Source organism: Lissotriton vulgaris, unplaced genomic scaffold (genome assembly GCF_964263255.1).
Source record: "Lissotriton vulgaris unplaced genomic scaffold, aLisVul1.2 SCAFFOLD_1214, whole genome shotgun sequence".
NCBI classification, from domain to species: Eukaryota; Metazoa; Chordata; class Amphibia; order Caudata; family Salamandridae; genus Lissotriton; species Lissotriton vulgaris.
Window position 1 is genome coordinate 126,778 of NW_028243910.1, and position 26,753 is coordinate 153,530.

General features: G+C 45.1%; 1 protein-coding gene across 1 annotated transcript in view; it reads left to right on the forward strand.

Annotated features, from left to right (window-relative positions):
* LOC147668204 (multidrug resistance-associated protein 1-like) overlaps window positions 1-26,753 on the forward strand; it is a gene marked incomplete at its 3' end in the record, with an annotated part of 614,782 nt that overhangs the window by 76,960 nt on the left and 511,069 nt on the right. Inside the window, exon 3 of the mRNA XM_086948707.1 lies at window positions 5,833-6,060. Within this exon, the coding sequence (XP_086804833.1) occupies window positions 5,833-6,060 (228 nt within the window). The remainder of the gene's footprint in view (window positions 1-5,832; window positions 6,061-26,753) is intronic.

Consider the following 26,753-nt stretch of genomic DNA (forward strand, 5'->3'; position numbering starts at 1 on the left):
TGGGGCATATTGGAATAACGAAAGGCTGTGCAATGCCGAAGGGGACAATCTTACGAAGGGTGATCCTTAGCATTAAAATATGCTCCACTCTGGCCAAAAAGCAACCTCCTGAAAGGCTAAAGGGCTCGTTCCACCAGAGTGAAGGCTGCTACAACTTCATTGCAACGTGGAGTTCCAGTTCTCGACATTGTCAGGCTGAAAGGTGGGCCTCACTGCACATGTTTACCAAGCCCTACTACCTGGACAGGCCAGTCCGCACGAGCGGCGTTTTTGGGCACTCTGTCCTGCACGACTTCCTGGTCTAAACATGTCTGCAGACCTTGCTCTGGGGATGGTATTGCTTTGGTATCTATTCCAAGGATAGGAATCTGTGGCTAGATGTCTCTATCAAATGGACAAGTTACTTATCTTCAGTAACGCTTTATCTGGTAAAGAGAAGATCTAGCCGTAGATTCCTTGCCGACCCGCCCATCCTCCCTCCACTGTGGACAGGTTTCCGGGGTCTATACTGATTCATTTCAGGGCCCTAGTTCAGGAACAAACCAATGTCTGTGCACTTCATGGCTCTGTGCTTCTGGTGTGTTAAGTAGCTGATGTCTGCACATCGAAGTGGTGTCTGTATAGGAGATGCGGCATGACAATGGCCCTGATGACGTCACATGGAGTCTGATGATTCCACCTACTGGCGTGCAGGTGTATGGCTCTAAGAAAAATCTACTGGATCCAGTGACCCTGTGAAATTTAAAGCTAAGGAATCTGTGGCTAGATCATGTCTCTACCAGGTAAGGTGTTATTGAAGGTAAGTAACTTGTCTATCACCTCCACCACCGCTACCCCTCCAGCTATGGATAAGGAGCTGCCTGCATTGAACTAGGCGTTGAGCCACTAGTTCATATTCTCTGAGAGTCTCAAACTACTGAAAGAGGAATTGTACAGAGCACGCCTCCATAAGATATTTTGGGACTGACTTTGATCCAGTAGAGTTCTTCTCTGAAGACAACCCCATTCAAAATCCCCTAGATCTCCAGGGCTCGTCATTCGCAGATTGATTGGTTTTTTGGTTCGTCATTGTGATTTGAATTTTTTTTGTACTTTTTTGTTTGTGGTGATGTGTCTGAGCTAGCCATGGACTAACCCACATGGCCACATACTCCTGAGGTTGTTTCCTTTCATAAAACCATGCTAAAGTTTGCTGAGGTGTTAGGACTTCAATTACCCACCACTAAAGCTAAAACAAATGTCATCACAGAGGTTCTTCTACCATCTACAGCCTCATCGGAGCCACTTCCTTTCAATGATGCTTTGTTGGAACCTGTGCTAGCAGCATGGAAGAAACCTTCCTAGTAGTCAATCGCCTAGTAGCTCACTGCTGTCATTCTGCATCTGCCCATCCAGCCTTCTTGTCACTCATCCTTGCCCTGCAAGCAAGGTTATACAAATTTCTTGTTTAAGGCCACAATCTGGTGGTACTCTCCCTTCTGACAGTAAGTTAAAGTGCATGGTTGCTTGGGGAAAGAAGAGTTTTTTTCACTAACTAATGTCTCTTACAGATATATCGTTACACAAGTAGTAACTTGTGCTTTAATCATGTGGGAAAGGGGGCTGTTGCCCTTTAAATATGACACTGTGCACCAACTCTGACCCAGTTAAATACAGCAGCCAAAATGTATAGGTCTGTTTCACTGGCGCACATGCTCTTTGAAAAAGAAAAAATGACCCAAAAAATTTGTGGCTGTAATTTCCATACCTTCTTGTGTGCTGTCTTCCTGTGTCGCCTGTGTCTGACTGGCTGGTGAATTGTGAGTGCGGTATTTGGGAACGAGTATCACCTACATATCATGCATCTATGTGGATCTATTGGTCAACGTGATTACATTTCTGTGTTTGTTACCTTCCGTAACATTCACATCTATTGCTTGTTTTAATTATTATTCCAGTGTATAAATGAATAGGTCAGTGAGTCATTTTAACAGTTGCACAGTATAATTGAGTTAACTAGTCTGGTTACTGCCTAGAACTTACAGCTACCCCCTCACACACCATCCAAGCAGCGTCCCATGTCCACAGAACATCTTACGCTCTTAAAACAAGAAGTTCTCTCACTGCTTCAAAAGCATGCAATAGAGATGGTTCCCTTACAACATCAAGGGACAGGGGTTTACTCGCTGTACTTCCTAATACCCAAGAAAGACGGGACTTAAAGACCGATACTAGATATCAGGCCCCTCAACCTATATATACACTCAGATCATTTTCATATGATCACTCTCCAACAAGTGCTCCAGCTACTGCAAAAAGGCGACTTCCTTGCCACACTAGATCTCCAGGACGCCTACTTCCACATTCCCATACATCCTTCTCACAGGAAGTATCTAAGGTTTGTGTTGGATGGACAACACTACCAATTCAAATCCTTCCATTCGGAGTCACCACAGCACCCAGAGTGTTCACAAAGTGCCTTGCAGTGGTAGCGGCACATCTCAGATGACGACAGATCCATGTCTTCCCATATCTAGACAACTGGCTAATAAAAGCCAGGTCACTCAATCAGTGTGTTCAACACACTCCTCAAACCATTCAAACATTGCACAACTTGGGGTTTACAATCAACTACACCAAGTCGCATCTCCAGCCCTCACATACATCAATATCTGGGGGCCATAATAAACACCTCCACAGGTCTAGCGTATCCTAGTCCAGCTAGGATAGCAAGCATACCAGCCCTCGTCACAACATTTCAAGTCCAACACTCTCCCAGCCAGAGTGTTCAGGCAACTCATAGGCATGATGGCATCTTGTATTTTTATTGTACCAAATACAAGACTTCAAATACGTCCATTACAGCAATGTCTAGCATAATCAGCGGAATTTAGTTCAAGGACAATTTACAGATCTGGTGTTGGTGGACAGCCTCACACATCGCTCTCTGCAGTGGTGGAACACCAAAAACTTATCTAAAGGGCGGCCATTCCTCGAACCTGTTCCACAGATACTACTTACAACAGACGCATCACTCACAGGATGGGGAGCCCATCTCCTCGGACATACAACTCAGGGCAAGCGGACAACTCAAGAAAAAGTGCTCCACATCAGTTACCTGGAGCTACTAGCAATATTCCTAGCTCTAAAATCTTTCCAAGTACATGTACAAAACAAAGCTGTCTTGATCCGGACAGACCTGACAGCCATGTACTACATACAAAAAACAAGTAGGCACACATTCTCTGCAGCTGTCCCAGCTTGCACAAAACATTTGGAAATGGGCCATCCCACAGAATATATATCTACTGGCCAAATATCTTCCAGGAGTTCACAATCAGATTGCGGAGCTGTTAAGTCGACAAACACAACAGATTCACGAATGGGAACTAAATCCCCAAATCCTTCTACCATTTTTCCAAATGTGGGGCCAACCAGACATATATCTGTTTGCCACACATGACAACGCAAAATGTCCAACTTTCGCCGCCAGGTTTCTACATCTGTTGTCCAAGGGCAATGCGATGTGGATGAACTGGTCAGGCAGATTTGTGTACGCTTTTCTGCCACTCCCACTAGTGGTTCGCAAGCTCCGACAACAGTCTCAAACAAATCTTAGTAGCTCCCACATGGGCTCGCCAGCCATGGTTCACAACACTGTTTGGAACTCTCACTAGTTCCACACCAAAAACAATGCCTGTCCCCATCCCTGTTAACGCATAACCATGGAGAAATCAGACATCCAGGTCAGATGAATCTGGCGATCTGGCTCCTGAAGTCCTAGAGTTCGGGTATCTTATCCTACCACCGGACTGTATGAACATCATTAAACAAGCCAGACGACCTACTACTAGAACTTGCTATGCTGCAAAATGGAAAAGATTTGCCATTTACTGCACCAATAACCACATTGATACACTGGATGCCTCCATCCACAATATCATTTGCTACCTACTGCACTTGCAAAGATGTAATCTCGCATATTCATCCATAAGTTTACATCTAGCAGCACTTGCTGCTTACTTTCAAAACAGACATTTGTCACTATTTAGAGTGCCTGCAATGAAAGCCTTTATGGAGGGCCTAAAAATAATCATTCCTCCTAGGTTATAACCCTCTCCAGTATGGAACCTAAGTATTGTTCTCACCAGGCTTATGGGACCCCATGTGAACCTTTAGACAAATGCGAACTGCAGTTACTCACATGGAAAGTAGCTTTCCTTGTTGCCATTACTTCACTTAGAGTAAGTCAGATCCAGGCTTTAACCATACAAGAGCCATTCTTACAATTACATCGTAACCAGGTAGTTCTCAGAATAAACCCAAATTCCTTCCTAAAGTCCTCTCCCCATTTAATTTTAACCAATCAGTGGAGTTACCAGTGTTTTTTCAAAACCCAGACTCCGTAGCAGAAAGAGCTCTACATACCGTAGATGTCAAAAGAGCACTGCTTTATTACATTGACAGAACAAAACCGTTTCACAAAACAATTGTTGGCAGCCTTCTCCCCACCGCATAAGTGTAATCCCTTCTCCAAAGCTTGAATTGCAAGGTAGATAATTAAATGTATCCAGAAATGCTACCAAAAAGCAAAATGCACCTTAACAGTTCCCCCTAGAGCGCACTCTACACACAAACTAGGGGCCTCTATGGCATTCTTAGGGAACATTCCCCTAGAAGACATCTGTAAGGCAGCAACATTGTATACAACTGACACCTTCACTAAACACTACTGTGTGGATGTGCAAGCCAAGCAGCAAGCTTCTATGGGCCAAGCTGGTCTTAAAACTCTTTTTCAAATTACTGCAACAGATACAGGTGACCACCACTAGGGGAGATACTGCCGTACAGTCTATAATAAGTGTGAGATATGCAGCTCATATGTCTCGAACGGAAAGTGCTACTTACCAGTATGCATCTGTTCTTGGCATGTAGAGCTGCAGATTCTCACACGCCAACTCACCTCCCCAGGACCTGTACCTTTTCCAGTTCTATCTTATTTAGATATACACACATGGACATATTTTCTGTTTCTACTAACTCCATTTCCCATCATGGCAAAAAACAATTTAAGGATGGAGTCGATGCCCATGCGCACTATCGTCCAAGGGAAGAGTCGCCTATCTCTTGACTACAAAGACTTCTTCCAAGACAACAATGTGCAAACATCCGAGCCCAACACCAGATGGCGATCTAATGCTAAGTGCGAGAATCTACAGCTTTACATGCCAAGAACAGATGCATACTGGTAAGTAGCATTTTCCTTTATTTTATGAGTTTCTGGTACTGTAAGCACGACGTGCTTTCCTGCAACATGCTTTCCTTCAACATTCAGCATGCAATGCACCATTTCACTTTTATTTAGTACACGCAATTTGTTTATGCCTACATGGGTCACCTTAGCGAGATCTGATTTTTCAGCACTTTATCTTTAAAAAAGGCTGTCACACGCCTTTGAATTATTATCATTGTAAATGACAATGCCTTTTGTTTGTTTTTTAAAAACATCACATAAATAAAAGGCATTGTCATTTACAATGCAAATAGCTCAAACTTGTGTAAATGTGAGAACTATTGTATTGCAAATGCTTGTTTGCTCTTTGTAAAACTGAACTGTAACATAATTATACTAAAGCCTAGATATTTTCTAAGCCTTTGTGGCATTTAGGTTTTAATGTAAAATGTATTTTTAGAACCTGCTGACCTGTAATTTGTAAATATGCAATTTGTAAACACTTATTAAAGACAATTGTGTTGCAACAAGTCGTGAAAAGTTATATTGTTTAGGTTCTGGAGTAGCATTCAAAGGTTTAGTATAATAGTGTAAAAATAGACTTTTTCTTTTTCTTTCAGACAACCATTAAAAATGGTTTATTCTCCACAAAAAAATGAGAAAAGAGGTAATTCCAACTGTGACGTGACCGAAGAGGCAGAGGCTTTAATTGTAAGACCCCCTCCAAAGATTGTAGAGCCCTCCTTGTTTAAGGTGCTATATAAAACCTTTGGACCTTATTTTCTCATGAGTTTCCTGTTCAAAGCTATTCATGACATCATGATGTTTGCTGGGCCAGAAATATTGAAGTAAGTTTTACCTCGCCTTTCATCTACTGTCAATGTATTTTTATTTTATTTGTGCAAGTGTAACACTATGTATATATCACATTAAACTACACAATTTTTTGTATGTTTGATAGGATAGCAGAGGTATCGGTTTCCCTTTCAATGTTAAAAACAATGAAACTTTCACCCGTTATTCTTATGTTGTGGAGGGGTAGGGTTGTGCCACTTACTCTCTTCATGTAGAAATTTCATCATCTGTGCATGTATTTACGCAAGATCAAGATAGAAGTTAGTCTGCTGAATATAACAATGCCTCTATAAATGCCTTACAGTGAATTTGGTACAAGTCTGCTATGTTGTCTTTGCTGAGCTTTTCATCTGGATTTCTGCTACACCTACCATTTATGTTCCTCAGACAATTCTCTTCCATTTGAGTTTGTGGGTTAATTCTTCAGTATCTAATGTTTGGACAGGTGAAGTGCCAATGATACCACCTTTCTTTAAACATAAATCTGTGTTTAATGAAGATACCCAATGCAACATAATCGTCTCTCAGATTATTCGCTGTATCCCAGCAAAATGTCACTACTTGTCAGACAACTTGCCACACAATTTCAATCATGGCTAGTCCCAAAAGAAGTATAGGAACACTCAATGCTTCACTCCACATGTAGGACAAACACTACTTATCCAGGGTTATTTTTTGTGTAGCTCTAATGCGGTAAAGTAAATGCAGTGGAGTACATGAAATTAATTAAGCTTCAATCGATCATTAGTTAAAGATGTGTACATGCCACCTCGTGCTTCAGCCCATGCTTTAAATGAGGAGCCAGTGCCACAGTTTTTCCTATTTTAAATTTTACAGGCAATAATATGCTCTTATTACGTTGCAGTTGATCTTGCTGTGGAACTCCAATATTCAAGCATTATCTTCTAATGTCTGTGTTTTGCACTGGGATGTTTAGAATGTCTAGTACATTTTCAGGAAATTAAGAATTTGTGACTGATATTGTAATTGCATTTGAATAGGAAAAGGGTAAGTCGTGTGATGGGTAGTTTAGTATTTGCAACCCTGCCAAAGTGAAGGAGTTTGAATCCTCTTAGTTTTAGGAAGACACTGTAAAAGTTTTGAAGGAAGCATCACATAAGTCCTTAAGAATCTACTAGTACTGCAATTAGTATTACTTTATTGTCTGATAAAAATGTTATTTCACTTACCCTTGTTTAAATTATAAGCCTCTTCCTCATTTGGTATCTTAGGAGAGGGACTGCATTGGGGAGTGTGTTCTTGGCATAATATCTGACTGTTCACCATTTTCTGGTTTTTTTCCTCACAAAGTTTGTACGATTTTTAAGTTCTTGAGGGATTCAAATGAATAAGTTACTCCTCTTTGGTAACATTGTTTCTGTTGGATACTCTAACTGAAGAGTCCTCACTCTGAATCGCCCCAAGCATCAAACTGGATCTGGGAGCTTTTGCAATACATCGTGTGTGCTGGCAGGTAGTACCATCATCCTCTGGCATGCCATCTTCTGGATATGATTGTATGCCCACTTTTTCCACTTCCCCACACAGATGTGCATAACTTGATGACCGCAATGGAGGATAGGTTGTGTGCCAAGCTCTGTGTCCTGCTGTACTTTTATCCCTGGAAATTCTTGCCATCCAAATATTGTCATCTACGAGCTGGAGGGAGGTGCACCTGAGCAAGACTGGTTCATCGATTTGTTTTCCTGGCTCCCCCGTAGGTGACTAGACTGGGCACCTCATTGCTCCCAATTATCATTTTTGTGTGGTTTCCTACAAATGGGGGTTTCTTGCTCTAAAAATACAGTCCTTGAGCTAGGTAGAATGCAAGTAGCTAGGGAGGTAATAACCGACACCACAGAAACACATCAAATCTCTAATAATACACTCATGATGTGTGCGGCAATTTATGTAGTTGAAAATTCAACTAGAGGGCGGGGGTGGAATGTTAATTTTGATAAATACGATTTACTCTATGTATGTACATGCATTTGTAGAGCGCGTGTATCACCATATGGTCTCATAGCGCTAGCTAGTGTTCACGTCAGGACAGGACAAACTGCTTTGTTTTACGTGACTGAGCTAAACAACCAAGTTTTGAGTAGTTTACAGAACTACAGGATCTTCGGCACTGTCAGAAGAAATTTGCTGTTGGACTTGAGGGTTCTAGCCTGTTGGTATATAGTGAGTTTTTTTAGCTAGGTAGAGGGGTCCTTTATTGAGTGTCTTATGCACCAGGCAACACAATTTAAACTGGATTCTTTTTTTGATTGGGAGCAAGTGTAGGATCTTCAGACTAGGTCCGGATGGGGAGCCTGGCCGCCGTATTTTGCAAGACCTGGAGCTTAGCCAGGAGTCCTACATTTATGGAGGCAAGTAAAGAATTGCCATAGTCCAGACGGCTAGTAATCAGTCCCTGCACGAGGGGCATCCTGGAGGAGAGAGGGATCCATTTGAATATTTTTCTGAGACTACACATGAGTCCGTAACAGATGAGGACCAGATTGTTAATTTGATTTAACATAGATAGTTTGGAGTCCAGGATTATGCCTAGATTACGTGCAGCTGTTGTAGGTGAGGGACAAGGACCTAACATGGGGGGGTGGGGGGGGGCACCAATCGTCGTTCCATAGTTTGTCTGCATCCCCAAAAAGCACGATCTCCGTTTTGATAGCATTTAGGAGAAGGTGGTTGTTTGTCATCCAGTTGTTTATAGCTATCATACAGAGTTTAAAGCGTTTTTTGGTTTCAGTGACATCTGATCCCAAGGAGATTAACAGCTGAGTATCATCTGCGTATGACACTGTTTGAAACCCAAAAGACTGAGTTTGGCCAAGGGGGACACGTATAAGTTAAATAAATTGGGGCTCAAAATTGAGCCCTGGAGGACCCCTTTATTAATGATTTGGCTTTCTGAGGAGAAGTACCTATTTGCACTTTAGATGAACGGTCTTCCAGATAGCTCCTGAACCAATTAAGGGCTGCTCCTTCGACACCAGATGCACGCAGGCGGTCAAGGAGGATGCAGTGCAAAATGGTGTCCAAGGCAGCTGACCAGTCGAGCAAAACCAGTATAGCTGATTGCCTAGCATCCAGGGAAAGTCTGATATCGACTATTTCAAGCAGGGCTGTTTCGGTGCTGTGGAAGGCCCTGAATCCTGATTGGGAAGGGTCCAGCAGTTTATTGTTTTCCAGATGTTGGGTAAGTTGCCCATTAACCATGGATTCTAGAATTTTGCCGATGAGTGGTAAGAGATTTATTGGCCTATAATTAGATAGTTGCTTGGGATCAGCAGAGGGTTTTTTCAAAATGGGTTTAATAATGGCCTCTTTCCAGAGGGTAGGGACTATAGACTGTGACAGGGAGTGGTTGAATAAAACAGTAAGTTGGGGGAGGAAAACGGGGCCAATTTTAGATGAAACTTGAGCTGAGGCTGAGTCTGTGGGGAACCGGATTTTATGTGGTTAAGGGCTAGCAATACTTCTTCCTCCGTGACTGTGTGGAAGTTAGTAAGGGGGGCAGTATAAAGTGATATGGGGTTAGGATTACTCCCGCTAAGTATAATGTCAGATGATTGTGGAAATGTTGGTGAATTTCATTGATCTTTTCGACGAAATAAGTGGAGAGCGAGTTCACCTACTCCTGGGAAGTAGGCAGCGGGGGTTGACAGCAGGGAGGGTTGGTAAATTCCTTAACGATGTTATACAATTCTCTCTGTGAGTTAGCTGCCTGGGTGATTCTATTGCCTAAGTATTCTGTTTTAGCCTCGGCTATATGATTCATATATAGCCGGCGAGTGGTCTTATGCTGTTTATCCCTACTGTCCTTGGAACTCCTCCACTTACGTTCCGCCTTCCTGATGGCAAGTTTGTCTATTTTAAGTTTGGGAGTAAACCAAGGGGAGAGTTTCATGGGATATTTGGTTAGTTTTTTGGGGGCAACGCAGACAAGAGCAGTGGTTATGGTGAGGTCAAGACCATGGTTGGGATTGGTTAATTCAGAATAGGGAATGGGGGAAAAATGTGCGGAAAAAGTCCAGGTTGATCTTGTTCCAGGGTCGACTTAATTTGCTTATATTCGAAAGTGGAGGTATACTTAGCGAGTCTTGAAGGCGAACCTTATCACATAATGGTCCGACCATAAAATAGGAAACGGTCAGTCAATTTCAACTAGAGGGGAGTTGGTCAGGAGAAGGTCCAGTATGTGCCCTGCTGAGTGGGTAGGACCGGTGATGCGTTGGGAGAGTCCTAAGGTGTTAAGACTGTTTATATGATCGCTTGTGTGGGGATCTGATAAAAGGTCCGCATGAAAATTAAAATCCCCTACTAAAAGGAAATTGTCTGCAGCCAGTGGATGAGGGGCAATAGCTTCTATGAGGTTGGTAGAGAAATGCCCTCTATTACCAGGAAGGCCGATAGACAAGAGCACCCCGCCAAAATTTGTGACTGGTACTCTCTATGGAAAAGATGCAGATCTCCCGCCAGTCTGCTTGGGATGTCTCAATAATATGGATCCTTATGTTTGTTTTAAAAGCAATGGCAATCCCCCACTTCTTTTTTTCCTTCCTGTCTAGTCTGAGTAGTTGATACTCCTGTGGGATAGCTGTGGCTATGTCGGGGTGGGAATTTTCATGTAGCCAAGTCTGTTATGAGAAAAAAGCCTGGTTTCTCAGAATCTATTAATGCCCATGTTTCTATAGCTTTCTTTGCAAGGGAACGGGCATTGCAATAGAGGCCCGTCAAATATTTATTTTTGTGTGTTCGCTGATTAGTATGGTTGAGTTTGACCGCCTCTATCTGGTGTAAGTATACAGTCTGCAGTAGGTTTGGGCATAGGGAAGACATCAATAGCATTCTTAGCTAATACACGGAGATAGACAGTCTTACTTGTAGTTGTATTTAACGAGTGCAGTTCCAAACTAGAGTACTGAATGATGGCCATGAAGAAAAGTAGAAGATAAAGGCTGAACGGGCAGCGTGACTGGCGGCAGTCTGGCGCGGAGACTGGTACAGATGGGCTTGCTGCCGGCGCACCGCTGTGCGCGTCCGCTCGGCACACCTTAAGTGGGGTAGGAGGTGGGCGGGACCGCTACAATTAAAGTGACCTCCGATGCTGGCTTCCTACGTTCAAACGGCACTTGCCGCGGTGGACCAGGGAAGCATGCCTGGAACATTAAATAGTATTTTAAAAGTAGATTTTAAAGTGAGCAAAGCAGCATAACATACCATTTTTTAAAATAGAGGACAGGTCTTGGAAATGGCGTGAACCTGACCTGTAATGCCGTGAGAGCACAAGCAATGAACTGGCAGCGCTGTTGTCAAACCCAGCCAATAGAACCTCCCCATCAACCAGGAGTCAAAAATATGTTAGGCAACTGATTGACAGATCAAGACTGGGTGACAGATAATACTTAAACAGATGAGCAAACAGGAAAACCCAGATCGATTCCACAGATCAGCACCCATGCCAGGAAATCTGGTACACTTGGCTAGAAGGGAAGGGGGCAAACCCTAATTGTATGGAAACTCACACTGTATTATTTGTGTGTTTGACGCAAAGGGACAATCCCGCTTGGCACAAATGAAAATTGTGGAGCAATACTGCACGAACCAGACATGCAATGGGGCTCCTCAACGCTGATGGGTATCTACTGGTTATGTTGGGGAGTTTGCCTACTCTCTGCTCATACCCCGATAGCGGTGACTCTGCGTCCCCTTACCATACTTACCCTGATCCTGGACATAACTGGAGAAGGCCCATCTGAGTTTTTCAAACACCTGCTACAGAAGAGAAATCTGTTGCATCAGGCTTGAGAAAAAAAGAACTGCTGATTATTTTGGCTGGGCTCAGTACAAGGACATTCCGGATGAATTTAGAATGTTGTCTGGCACTTGAGTAAACGCGGTGTGGTCCAGATCCTTCACCCTGCAAACAAAGGCGAACCCCCGCTGGTTAAAAATAACCAGGTGGAAATTGCTGAAGATCAACAATACTGAACTCAGCCTAAATGCCATCAAGGGAGAACTAAGCCATCCGCCACATGGTGATGCAATATTTTTTTTTTTTTGTCCTCATAAATGCCACCAGATATTGTCAACTCTAGATGGGCTTGTCTCCTGGCCTTTACCACGGACTGACTGTTCCCGCCATGGCTGCCGTGTATAGCCGGCGAAGATCGCCCAGAGGTAGGTCGTTACCTAGTCCCACTCCCCTTCGTGATGTATCAGAGCCTATGGGAGTATCGGACCACAAACCTCTGGCATAATCATTGGACATTATGTGTACCTTGTCCGTTATCTCTCAGACCATGCAATTAATTGAGACCATACTTTTGCAGCACTCTCTCCTCCACACAATTGGTCAAAACGACTAACAGCCATAATGTTCTTAAGACAGTTTGCAAATCGGGGAGGACTTGCCGATTTCCACTCCCTGCATATTTCCCTTCTGGCAATAACAATAACGTAAAAAATAAACTTAAATACTGTTACTAATGTCGTATTCCATAGGGAGACCAAAAAGTATTAATCTGGGGCAATGTGTAACTGGTATGGATAGGACCTCTTCTAAAAACCCAATCACCTGATCCCAATAGTTAACGATTTCATGGCAATCTACAAACATATGTCTATCGTCTGCATCTGGTAACCTACATCTTGGACAGACCTATTCTTCTGCTGAGATCCTCGATAATTTAGCAGGAGTCCAGTAAGCCCTATAGGCTGTAAATAGGTGATTCCTCCTAAGGTTGGATGGTTTTATGATCTTTTGGGAAATTGTAAATGAGTCTATCCAAATCTTCAGCATCTCTTCAGGATCCTGAATAATGGCATTAGCCCAGAGCTTGGTGGTATCCGCTCCTAGTTCATCCTTTGCCCCCACCAGTGCGTTATACCAAAGTGAAACCTCTCCTTTCTTCCCAGTCGCCCTGCTAATCAATCCCAAGATCGGAATTTCGTCCTCGTTAGCCCAATATTGACTGCCCCACCAGGAGGATAGTTGGTAAAACTTAAACCTGGAAATGGAACCCCCAGTTAGGTTTAGAATAGATTCCCAGCCTATTAGTTTGGAATCATTGGATAGATCTCCCCACTTAGTTAATCCTGCAGCTCTCAGAGGAAGGGCCAACCGATCTAATAAGCAGTCTGGTGTACCTGGGGAGTCCCAAATTGGGGCTTGGGAGTGATAGTATGGTATGTTCAAGATTCTACGTATTGCTCTCCAGATGTTGAGTGCTGTCCCAAGAAGCTTCAGTCGAACCTTTTTAAAAAACTTCTGGTCGCCAAATTTGTATAGAAAAAACTCCCGCCCTTGTGGCAGGTCTGATAGCATGGCCTGAAAAAGTCTTCTGTGTGAGGAAGAATCTAATTTGTTTGTCAAAAGCCTAAAATTCTTAAATTGGAAAGCATAACAGTAAAAAAGTAAATCCGGCAAAGCCAGTCGACCCAGTTTTAACCCCCTTCTTAATTTCCGCCAAGCGATTCTGGGGGACTTGGTCGCCCAGATAAACGAGCCAATCCTTCCTTGAAGATTAGAAATCTTTTTTGTTAAAGTACAAGGGGATAGAATTAAAGAGAAAGGTAACCTTCAGCAATATTATCATCTTGACTAGATTGACTCTTCCATAAATGTTCAGAGGTAGGTTGTTCCATCTAGCCAAGAGCTTCCTAATTTCTTTTACTGCCGTCTGCCAACTACTTTTGGTAATATCCCCCAAATTGTGAGTAAGCTGAATACCCAGGTATCTAATTTTTGATTTGGCTTCTGGTATCGGATGCAGATTATTCCAACTCATAATATCGTTTTTTTCTTTATTAATACTGTATCACGAGACCTTGCCAAAATCTTCAGCCAATTCAAATAGTCTGGGAATGGCCTGCTCAGGATTTGATGTGTACAGAAGCAAATCATCAGCATAGAGTGCTGTCTTAAGGGTCAGATCTCCAATTTTAAAGGGGAGAATCACTAGGTCAGATCTCAAGGAGCAGACGAACGGCTCAATATAGATATCGAAGAGGAGAGGAGACAAGGGACATCCTTGCCTTGTTCCCCTCGAGATGTCCAGCCATTCAGTCAGACCGCCATTAATTAATACCCTAGCTCGTGGGCCCCTATATAATGTCTCAATCCCTCTGATGAATGTGTCTGGAAATCCGAAGTTTACCATGGTTTTCCATAAAAAAATCCAATTGACTTGATCAAATGCTTTTGCAGCATCAATCGCCACGATCGTCAGCGGGAGTCCTTGCTGCACTGCCATATCTATTGCTCCTATCACTTAAGGATACCTGAATAGATTTTAGAATCCGAGTTGAGGAGTGAAATGGGCCTATATGATTCTATGTGATTGGGATTTTTATTTGGCTTTGCTATCAGGGTGATAGTGGCCTCTGACCATGAAGCTGGGGTCTCCTCTCCTTCTATAAAGATTTTATTAAATAATGACTATAGTGGGGCTATTATTTCTTCCACATTGTCCTTGTACAGTTCAGTTGGCAGTCCGTCTGGACCCGGAGCCTTGTTCCTAGCCATATTTTTTAGTTGGGCTCGAACCTCCCCCTCAGTGATCTGTGACTAGATATTCTTTATCAGGCTCACTCAACTGGGGTAGCTCTCTCATGGCCCACCAACGTTCTAACTCTTCTTCCCCCAGGCTATTCTGCTCCCGATAGAGTTCTCATCATCATCATCAAATTAACTTTATTTCGGTTTGTTTAAGAACCATAAAAGTACATCAAGTAATGAAAAATACATTTACAATAATAAAATAATACACAATTAATTCTCATTTTGAATGAAAGCAGTTAATATGTGGTTTTTAGGGTGATGGGAAAAAAAACACTACAGCAAGAAAATGCATTGATTGAATATTTCAGAACGCAGTAGAAGCATGATCTTACTGAGTTAGAGTAGCTTAATACTACCGAGTCAATCTCCGTCTAATTAACCACATTGAAAACAAGAATTTAGAAATAGCAGTAACTATTAGTGTATTAGTATCGGATTTTAAAATTCTAAAAAACTCTACATGGTTCCTGACTCCTAGGTTCATACATAGCTGTAAAATCCATTTTTTCCTGCTAGCAAAATAAGCAGGACAAAACAATATCACATGGATTAGGGATTCATTTGGATCGTTGCAGCCTGGGCAAGGGTGAACTGGACCCGCTTTCCATTTATTAGTATAAGAATGGAGGGGTAGTGTGCCATATCTAAACTGTAGATACAGTTTTTTTGCTAAAACAGGTTCTATGCTGTCTAATTCCTTCTCAAAGCTGTAGGCATTTTTAAAATCCAAAAAGGTGTCAGTGAGACTAGAAGACCTGGCTGAACTAAGGACCTCTTCTAAGTTGTAATATTTTATAGACTCAGCCAGGGTTTTCTTAGAGATAGATTTGCATGTGTCCTCCGGGTGGGACCAGAGGTTCTCCATGCCAATCCTGGACGCCTGCTCCCTTATAAAGGATAACCACTTTATCCTCCCTACACTCTGGCGTGCCATCACAGTCTTCAATTCCTCTCTATAACACGCAAGCTCCGGGACGCTCCACAGTCTGCGCCAATAAAGGAGCGGGCGTGAAGCAATAGCTTCTGCAATGGGTCTCAAGTTTAAATCCAACCTTAGAGGAACAAGAGGAGTGTTTTTTGGTAAGGAGAGGAGATGCCTAATAAAGTTATTCTCTGTTGTACTAATCTCACTCGCTGGACAGTGGCCCCAGAGTTCAGCTCCGTAAAGGGTAGCTGATCTGTTTTGGACCTTGTATATTTCCAGTGGAACACTGACTACTTTATGGACACAGGACTTCTGCACCTTGAGGATCCCACCCGTGGACTGAGAAAGGGCTAAATTAGCCTTGGTCATTTGAGTAGCCCAACTCATTTTATCATTTAAGGTCAGACCTAGGTAAGTGAAATTATTTACCCTTTCCAGAGGTCGTCCATCCATTAACGGGCGTGGGCAATTTATTGTATTGGCATTGAACACCATATACTTTGTTTTGTCTATATTAATCACCAAATTCCTGTTCCTACAGAATTTGGTGAATTGGTCTAACACCCGCTGCATCCCCATAGGTGTTTTCGAGAGGAGCAGGGTGTCATCCGCAAACATAAGTGCAGGGAATTTACCACCAGCTAGATTAGGAGCGTCAATATTATGAACACTGTTTAGATCGTCAACAAGGCCATTTAAAAAAAGGGAAAATAAGGTAGGGGCAAGTACGCATCCCTGCCTAACTCCCTTCTCAATAGGGAAAGCTCTCGTCAGCTGGCCATATTTGCCATAACGTACCTTTGCATAGGTTCCTTCATGGAGTCTTTTAAATTGGTGACATAAGTAGGGTGGGATGCCCATTGTTGTTAATATACTCCATAGTTGGTTCCTGTCCACCATGTCAAATGCGGATTTGAGGTCCACAAATGTCAGGTAGAGACTACCCCCTTCCATGACCACATGCTTCCAGTATAATACCTGAAGCCGTAGTAGTTGGTCGATGGTAGATGTTTTGGCACGGAACCTTGCTTGCAGATTGGAGAGGATGTTCTCACTTATCCAATCTTGCAAGCGCTGCAAAAGTAGTTTGGCGTAGATTTTTGGGGTGACATCGATAAGACTGATTGGCCTATAATTTGATGGATCCAACGGTGATCCCTTTTTATAAATCGGGATGATTTCGGCCCCCAACCAGGTATTTGGAATCTCTTGACCGTCAAGAATAGCATTAAATATGACGGTCAGGTAGGGGACCCAGATCTTCGGCTCTTCTCTAAAAAGATCACCGGGGATCTTGTCCAGCCCTGTGGCCTTGTTACATTTTAATGCTTGGACTGCAATTGTGACTTCGAACATGGTAAAGGGTGGTGGAAGACATCCAAGGTCCAAACTCGAAGATATGATGAGTGGTACCTTATGATGAGGAGCAGGGCTAGAGTAAAGTTTACCAAAGAATGCTCGCCAGGCTTCCTCAGCGATGTTAGGATCGATTTTTGCTGTGCCTTCTGGTTTCCCGGTATGGACCAGGTTCCAAAATGTTCGGGCATCTTTCGTTATTAGGGCCTGTTTAATTGCCTGCCACTTCTCAGTTTCCCATTCGGATTTTGCGTGGGAAAGGAGATTCTTATAGGCTTTCCTTGCGACCATAATGGTAGCTCTATGGCCTTGTTTTAGGGCAGAGATTAGAATAGTCTTCGCCCTCCTACAAGACTGGTTGTACCAGGGATTTGTGGTACGTACCTGTCGGTTAGTCTGCTTTACCGATTTATAGAAGCTTGCCGCTAGGATGAGCATTAAATCATTATGTATGTTTAAGAGTTGAGCATCTTTGTCAAGGGTGAGGGCACTTTCAAGCAATATTTTTAATCGCTCTAGTTGGGCAGTGACACTATTATACAGTGATGCCAAATTATCTACTGATGATTTAATGGAGGCCCAACGGATTCTCTTGCCACCCTGTAGGATCCTAATATTACTGGAGGGGATATCATCAACTTGATACTCCCCATCGGGAAGTGGCAACTCTAACTCTGCTACCAAAGGGTTGTGGTCACTTTCTGAGCGATCAGGCACATGAAAGTATCGAATCATGTGCCATAAAGACATACTAACCATGAGATAGTCTATTATTGATGAATGGCCCATTCCACTATAAGTACTCCTTCCTGGGCTATCCCCCGGGAAGCGACCATTGCAAGCTCTAAGTGAATATGTGTATGTCAATGATGTGAGTTGCATGGCCATAGGTGACCAAGATTTAGTTTGGTAAACATTTGGGGGCGGGATCCGGCAGGCATCATCCTCATCAGTTGTTATTAGGGGAACCCCCCCAAGTGGTTCGTAGTGACAATTAAGGTCCCCCCCCCATTATCACCTTGGTATCGCTTGGGAGGGAGTTTAATAAAGCAGTTAAGCACTCTAGAGTACGAGAGACCACACTCCCCACGACAGGGCGTAGGTAGATTTAATAATCGCTAATTTGGGTGTGCTAGGACTAGTAAGGAGGATACATAGTATGTCACAAGTATTAGTATTGATCCTTTTAACCGAGAACCCAAGATGGACACCCACCCAAGTTGTTAGTCCACCAGATGGTCTGCCTCTAGGACCCTTGGTTGCAAGTTCAGCGTAGGTAGCAAAACCCATTCTGTGGTGGACAGCCCTGGCCCATGTCTCTTGGAATATGCAGATACCATGGTTGTCCACATAGTCACACCACTCCGTATTATCTAGCTTAGCCCCCAAGCCCGCCACATTCCATGATATCAACAATACATTTTTGTCACTACAGGACAACTGGTCAATTAACAGGTTCGGGGATATAATGTTTTCTACAGTTTGGTCACCCACTTCAGGCCTCGACTGCACCATAGTGGATTCATGATTGGTTGTGGTGCAATTAACCTCATTTATACTTAAAGGGGAACTGGCACAATGGAGAGGTGTGATTGGAAACCTTGTCCTATTCTGGGAGACCTCCTCTATTAGCCCCCCTCCAACTACTCCTAAATCTTTCGGTAGGGGGGCAGCCGTATCGGGGAGTCAATCGCAACCGTCAAGGCCAGAAAGGGCACCATATCTGTTCAAGGTTTCCAATGGGGTAAAGGGAATCAAGTGCTCCATATTTCTAGACCCCTGCAGATGCTCTAGCCCCACAAAGGGCAGACTACGGCCGCTAGCAGGAACTATATTCCACTCTGTATTATTCCTGGTGGGCAAAGGCCTTTGGAGATGACACATATAGCTGTTAGTGGGAGGCATATGGATATTCCTGATATCTTTGGGGTCAGTTAACTCCCCGGTGTAGAGGACAGGGGTCATATACGACCTTGGATAGAAATATGTTAGGTCGTATGGGACTATAGCAGTGTTCAAATTCCTAGGGGGTCCTGTTAGTATGGTCCTAACTGCTTCTGGGTTCCTGAAGTTAATAACAACGATGTCTCCCTCAATATTTTTTTCCCTAGTGCCCAGCCAAGGCAGGCGTCTAACATGAATTATCTCCCCGTCGATGTAATACGGGAGAGGTCTGTTTTGTCCTAGCCAATGTAAGATCTTATTCTTAAGTTGGGGATGGCCCTCCTTTCTGCCTGCTTCTAATGGGGGGACACCTGTGAGTACAACTACAAAAGGTAGCGACTCTGGGGGTAATTCAACATTGGGACCATATTGTTTATCGTTAGTCGGCTTTGCAGGCCTCCCCCTACCCAGTTGCAGGGTCTTAGTGGTAGAATTAACATCGCTCTTCTGGGGAACTCTTAAAACCTGGGCCGTAGAATTTGTTGCTGTTTGGACAGGAGCCTGGGCCTGCAGTGGCACCAAGTTTTTCTGCTGGTTATTATTCACAGGCTTACTGATTACAGTATTAGCCTTAGCAGTATTCTTGGTCGAGACTACAGAGCTCTGTTTATTGCTAACAGGGGGTTTAGTTGCTCCATTATTGCCACTGTTACAGCCGTTTGGAGCCGGCGGGTTGGGAGCATAGACAGTTGGAATCTGGGGTGTAATTGTGGAGGCAATGGTAGGCCTTGGCGAGGTCATACGCACACTTGTCTTATCAGCATACAATGCCTCCAGATTACCTAGTCGGTGCTCCACCCTTTTTAGAATGTCCAGAATGGGCAGCATGAAGGACCTGAGCAACTGCTCAACAGTGTTCAGCTCAATATTAGTGGAGGGAATGGTTACTGGACTTGGGGTAGGGACAGCCTCTATATCCCTCCCTTGGGTGTTAGTGGGTTGAGTAGGTTGTGGGTCTGGAACTGTTACTGCTATGGGCGTAGTATCAGTTGTTACCAGAGTTTTAGATGTAGTACCGCCAGTGGTCTTAGGTTTTGACGGCTTACCAAACTCGGTATGGCTAAGCTTGCCTCGTTGAGGAGCTCCTAGCCCCCTCCTCTTTTTAGATGGCGGTGGACCGTGGGCTAAGGACGTGGTAAGAGGTCTGCCTGTCCTTTTGGGCAGCTCTTTGGGGGGAGGTTTTGGAGCAGTATCTACATTAAGAGAGGAATTGAGGTCAGACGAGAACAAAACATTAGGTGGAGACACAACCAATAAGGAGCCCGTGGGCGGTGGAGTACTTCTGAGGAGTAAAGGAAATTTATCCAGCGATAATGGGTCTTCATAGGGTGTGTCACTAACAATGACCGACATAGTGGATGGGGATGCCAGATCAGTACATGGTCTGTTTTTCAGGGACTCAATGGAGCGACGACGTTCAATCCTACGTTCAAGTAGTGAGTCATCCTTGTCCAGGTCCACAGAAACCCTTGGGAAATAATTATCCAATGTTTTTTTACTGGACCCCACCATGCTGGAGTTCTCAGTATTAGCAGCCATGGGTAAGAGCCTACCTTACAGTCTGGGTCCAGTGTAGTCCAAGTACAAGAGTAAGGTTTTTAGGGGGGTGGCCCGGCCCGTCCTCGGAAGTCCCCGGACGGCCACAGACGGTCCCGCCCTTGTCCCGGGCTTATCCCCGGGCGTCCCGCGTAGCGGGTGTCAGCAGTTGCTTATGAGGAGATGAGGCGGTTAGGGGCGGGGCTACCCGGGAGAGCGTCCAGGTGCAGGGGATGGCTACACAGGGACTCCTGGGAAATGGAGTCCTTGTCCCTCACCTGGGGCTCGCAGCCCGGGCAGAGTGTTCTCTCCTTCCGCCCAATGAGGCACACGGTGCGCCGCCAAAGCTCTTCACCTCAGCGAGGCAGCCCTGTCCTGGAGTCTGGGCGATGCGGGACCCGCGCAGCGGGTTCCGCGAGGTGTGTAGCAAAGGGTCAGCCCAGCAGCAGGAACGTTGCAGGGATAGTCCACGAGGGTCCCTGGTCAGCAGCAGTTGAATTAGCGTTTCCCAGCTTGGTCCGGCAAGCAGCAGCTTTACTCCGGCGGTTGGGGGCGGGGCTACCCGGGAGAGCGTCCAGGTGCAGGGGATGGCTACACAGGGACTCCTGGGAAATGGAGTCCCTGTCCCTCACCTGGTGCTCGCAGCCCGGGCAGAGTGTTCTCTCCTTCCGCCCAATGAGGCACACGGTGCGCCGCCAAAGCTCTTCACCTCAGCGAGGCAGCCCTGTCCTGGAGTGCGGGCGATGCGGGACCCGCGCAGCGGGTTCCGCGAGGTGTGTAGCAAAGGGTCAGCCCAGCAGCAGGAACGTTGCAGGGATAGTCCACGAGGGTCCCTGGTCAGCAGCAGTTGAATTAGCGTTTCCCCGATAGAGTTCTTCGATAAACCCTCTGGCCTCTATCCTGATGTCGACATCTTCGGTTATGGGCAGACCTGAGCCCCGCTGTATTAGTGTACTTATACTATTCCTGGATCGTTCCGTTCTAGCTTTCCATGCGAGAAGAGAGCCACACTTCTCCCCATACTCGAAGTTTCGGAGTTTACTCACTTCCCACCTGTCCTTGATTTTTTTTATCGACACCTGCTTTAAAACTGATTTGCAGCTCAATCAGCTCTTTCTCAAGTAGTTGGATCCTACCCCTGTCTTCCACTGCAGCTGACTGTAGTTGTTTTTCTTTAGTTTTAATCTTTTCGAGGTCAGATCTATCTCTTGCTTGCGTAAGCTTTCTTTTTAAGGCCATATACGACCCCAAGGTACCTCTCAAGTAAGCCTTAGAACATGGTGATGCAATATTGGTATGTTTTGAACTTGACCACAGTGGGGGGGGAGTTTGTATTCCAAGATCTGTGCGCCCTGCTGTAAATTTATCCCTGGAAATGACATGGCCAACGGGATGCTAAATCTTGCCGTCCAAGTATTTTTATAGTCTACAAGCTGGAGGGAGGTGCACCTGAGCAGGACTGGTTTATTTATTTGTTTTCTTGGTTTTCCTGGCTCCACCGATGGGTGACCAGACTAGGCATGTCATTGCTCCTGATTGTCATTTATGTGTGGTTTCCTACAAGTGGGCGTTCCTTGCTCTAAAAACGCTGTTTTCAAGGTGGGTAGAATGCAAGTAACTAGGGAGGTAATAACAGACACCACAAACATATCAAACCTCAAATAATTTAACTGTCATGAAGTGTGCGGCAATTGATGTAGTTGAAAATTCAACTACAGGGGGAATGTTTATATTGATAAATATGATGTACTCCATTATATATGTACATATTACCATGAACTTGCATTGCTGTTGTCTAATCCCCCCCTGCCCCCCCCCCTTGATATGACCTCCCCATCAACCCCGTGTCAGAAATACATGGTCAGGCAGGCCCTGCGACCTAGACCTGACACTTAACCCTTAGACAAAAGCATGATTAGGAAAACCCAAATTAATCCCGCAGATAGGCACCAACACCACAATGGTCTTAGCATATTGACCCCAATAAAACCCGTTTGGCTGTGGGGGCGCCCATCCCCAAAACACTGAAGTCAGATGCCACATTACGTTAGGAACACTCTGCCAGTAAGAATACAGCATGCACACTACACACAGTGATCATGTGCTTCCCATGCCGGACATCTGGACACGTATCCACTGGCCCCACATTGTGTCCACACAAGGTTGGAACCCACCTGCGCTTCTTATCAAATGACCAGATTTATGGCCCTGCGACTCAGCCTAGATTTCGGTGTTCAAGGAAATGTCCAAATTGCTTTGATACTTCATGTAATGCATAAAAAGATGGCTGAAACCAATGTGCTTTGTGATAGTCTTCAGACCCTTGCCTGTACCCAGTTGCCTGTTTAATTAAACCAACTGTTCCTGTGTTGCCAAACACCTCTAGTCCTTAATTTTTTTCAAGGAAAATTCATATTAGAGTAACGTTTTAGAGAGGCAGAGATTTGTTCTTCGAGCCTGATTACAGCCAAAGGAACAGGACACCATCTGCATGGATTTACATCTGTACAGCAAGAACGGTGAGCAGACGCCACAATTGATTGGAGGTTCTGCTGAATCCACAGGGCAAAGGTCCGTCCTGAAGCCTCAGTCAGTGGGTAAAAGACTAAATATGATCCTTATTCCCAGCATTTGGTGTATGGCAAACTTTCAGAAGCTTAAAAATCTAAACTGATCTGTAGGAACTGGCTCTGTATATACTATACCAAAGTAAGGTATAGTGTGCACAGTCAAGGGGTTCCCCAGGGGTATAGAAGAGATTAAATTAGATAATCACAAACAGCTCTATTTGTGGTAGTGTGGTCGAACAGTTAGGCTTAACAAAGGGTGTGTTAAGCATTCTATTCATTCAGACAAGAACTGATGGCACACACTCAGGCTGAAACCAGACCAATTAGGCAAGTATAAAAAAAGGTTTACTTATGTTTTATTTCTATAACCAAGCAGAATTTGGCACAGGTAGGTAAAAATGCTTTCAAATGCAAGGCTGTACACAGGAATGCAATTGTAGTTGAAAATGGAATCGTTACAGGTCTATGTTTGCTTTCACAACAGTTCAAAATACATAGGAATTACTTTAGATTACTTTTGTATTACTTTTCAGTTACTTTAACTACTAGGGGTGATACACATAGATATCACACCATGGATATTGCGAAAAGAGGGTAAGTATGAAAGTTTTAGGTTTAAAGCAGTTACTTTGGTTTCCATACAAAAGTCAGTTCAAATAGAAATTTTTTAGAGAAGAATCATAACATGGGTTCTTATGGGAGAAAATAATGTTATTGTTTTACAGAGAAGTAAACGACCTGCAAGAACAACTTTTTGGGGTTAGAGCCACGATTGCTCAGAGGCACACAAATCGCACCACCAGTAGCACTAATGCAGCAGAGTGCAGGGGCCCAATGCTATCCAATATGGCTATGGGGCCGTTTATTAGGGGTTGCTCCAGAACAGGCCACTTGGTTGTGGGAGCAAAGTTCATGGGTTAGGATCGGCACTGCAGGGGCCGCCAATCAGCACAAGAGCAGCACCACTGGCGGCACGGAGCTGGCTGAATGCAAGGTGCCAATGAGCTGTCGGGAGTCCTGTTTCCAATGGAGATCTCCGGTTCGGAAGAAATGTTTCAGGCTTAGTCAGGGAGGTTTCCGGATGGTGACCTCTGGCAAGAGAGGCAAGTTAGGATTTTGAGGGATGCCTGGCCGCCCAGGGTCATAGGATGCAGGGTTGTCTTTGGGCATCCGGTTTCCTTACCAGCTCCGGTCGGGGGTACCCCTTAGGTTGAGGCTGCAGGCGCCTGGTAGATGGTCAAGGCAGGTCAGGGATCACCTGATCCCAGGTCGTCGGGATCTCTGGGGAGAGCTCCTCGTGATGTTGGGCCACTCTAACTCGGGCTGTGGGCGCCTGGTGTAGTGGTGCAGAACCGCAAATCTGGCTGGATCCGGGACCTATGTTGGAGTCTTGGGTTGAGCAAATCCAGTGCTCATGGGAGACAGTCTTTTTGATGAAGGCAGGGCAGGACAGCTGAGTTCTGGATGGGTGCTGGCTGCTTGACATGCTGGGGTTTCGCTGGATGCAGGTTGTAGTCTGGAGAGGCCGGTAGGGCTCTGGCTAAAGCAGTTGGTGTCCTCTTCTTCCTCGTTCAGCATGACTCTTAGGTCCTTCTTTCTTCTCAGATCTGTGGAGGCTAGGTTCAGTGTTGCCCCTAAATACTAAATTTAGGGGCGTTTCACTGGTATGCAGGTCTGGAACGATAGGTCCCTTTCTTTGGGTGTGTAACCCCCTATTATGCCACCCTCCAGTGGGAGGGGGGCATGAGCCTCTCTCTAATTGGCTTTGTCCCCTCATCGTTACGATGACGGGGACTGAGATGTGTGCCTCTCCTTGCCTCCCCCACCTGAGGTGTTGGGTTGGCAAAGGTGGGCACACCTCTTCCTTACTTGGTTTTCTCACCGATTCTCCTGCTCAAAGTGGGGGTCAGAATCAGTGGGAGCCAGTTGCTGGGTGTCAGCGAGAGGCAGGGTCAGCCCTCCCTGCTACACCCTTAAGAAAGGGATTCCAGCCTTCTGAGACCGAACGGCAAGGATAGTCACTGCCGGTCCTGAGGCCCATGACTATTACCAACTGATCCAGGGAGATAATAATGGGGAAGACTTAGCCCGCCCGTTCTGCCTTCTAATAGAGTGGACTAAGGAGGGTAAATGATTTGGATGGTGCTGGCCTAAGGAGGGGGGGTAGGGGGGGGGGTAATATGACAGAGGATTGTATCGTATATGGGAAAGGAAATCCTGACTGGCAAACAAGAGTAAGTAGATGAGGTTGGATCAGGGCGAGGATGCGAGTGCAGTATCCCTGAACAGGGAGGAGCTTGGCCAGATCAGTTGTAGCCATGATGGCACAGACGGAGCTGCAGAGGTTCAGGAAGGATCTAGCCAGTAGCAACAGAGTTCAAGGAAGCGGTGTAGAGAACGCTGAATGCTAAGACCAAGTCACATCCTCCTGTACAATGTCAAAACTCATTAAGCAATAAAGCTTATGCAGGTGGGCACTGCGCTAGTCAGGTGAAAGACACCCCAGTTCTCCTGTGTCCAATGCTATTTGTGACCTGAAGATCCGATGAGGAGCCCGCTAGTGGCGATATTGATAAGTAGCACACCCTACAGCTTCCGGATTGACAAGAAGTCAACAAAGTATTGTCTAAAAGAAGGGATCGTACCCATGTTCAAAGATTCCATGGCAGGGGTTCTTGGGAGCAGTTGTGAGGATTCCCTTCACAATTCCCCTATAGTTAGACGTGGGAGGCAGCCGTGTGAAGGAGCATCTAATATATCACCCCTCATCCCTGGATAATCTAAGCAGATACCTGATGGGCAAACAAGTATGACCATTTATTTCTCAGAGGAAAGGACAGTGACCTGTTCAATCCCTGGGATTGCCCCTGACAAAACTCCTGTTCTTAATCCGACTGTGTTGCACAGCTAGACTGGCACAAGCAACGCCCGTTGATCTGCTAGCTTTCACCAAGGCCATCCTCACCCTCATTGCTAATGGGCAAGAGCTGCTACTTTGGAAGGTGCAGTTGCCCCATGAATTCTTATTCTGCCTGGAAGGTTTCCATGATGTGATGCACCAAGGGTAAACGCTGCTCTGCTTGGAGGCTGTGGAGATACTGCCCAGATATGGGGGTCGTGTTAGCAACCAAACAAGCAAATACAATGTGGGCATGCATCAACTTCATCGCACCCTCCCTCGGTATACAGGAGAACGGATGGCAAGTTGTTCGGTGAGTGCCCGGTGGCCTCAGATTCTTTTCCAGTTCCATCCAAGTTAGGGTGGAATCACGGAATGAGACCTGTTGCCCATGGTGATCCTAACAACATGGCAGGAACAATATTTGGCAACTGTAACGTCACAGCTGTGGGCCTAGGGTCCCTACAATTTAGGACTCCTCAACACTGCCAAACCCGTAAGAATATTTTGGGAAGGGGCCATCCTGCCCGTGTGCGCCAGTATGCGCGCTCCAAGGAGGCAGATGAGGGTATACCACCCACGATCCAAGCGCTAGTTGACCAACATGTCCTCTTCATAGGGGTCTCCCCCTACCATATAACTGTCTTTTCGGTCAAAAAGTGCAAGGGAGGAACCTGGCGCCTGGCTCAGGACCTGCTCCCTCTTCAGAACCTCGTGGTCCCAGAATTCCCTGTAGTACCTGACCCTTTTATCATACAAACTAGCATACCCGCAGAGCCCGCTACATTTCTGTGAGACAAACTCTTATGCATTCTGCGCCACCCTGACAATCGGTACTTGACGTCATTCACTTCCAGAGAGGTTCAGCTGCTATGCCGGAGACTGCA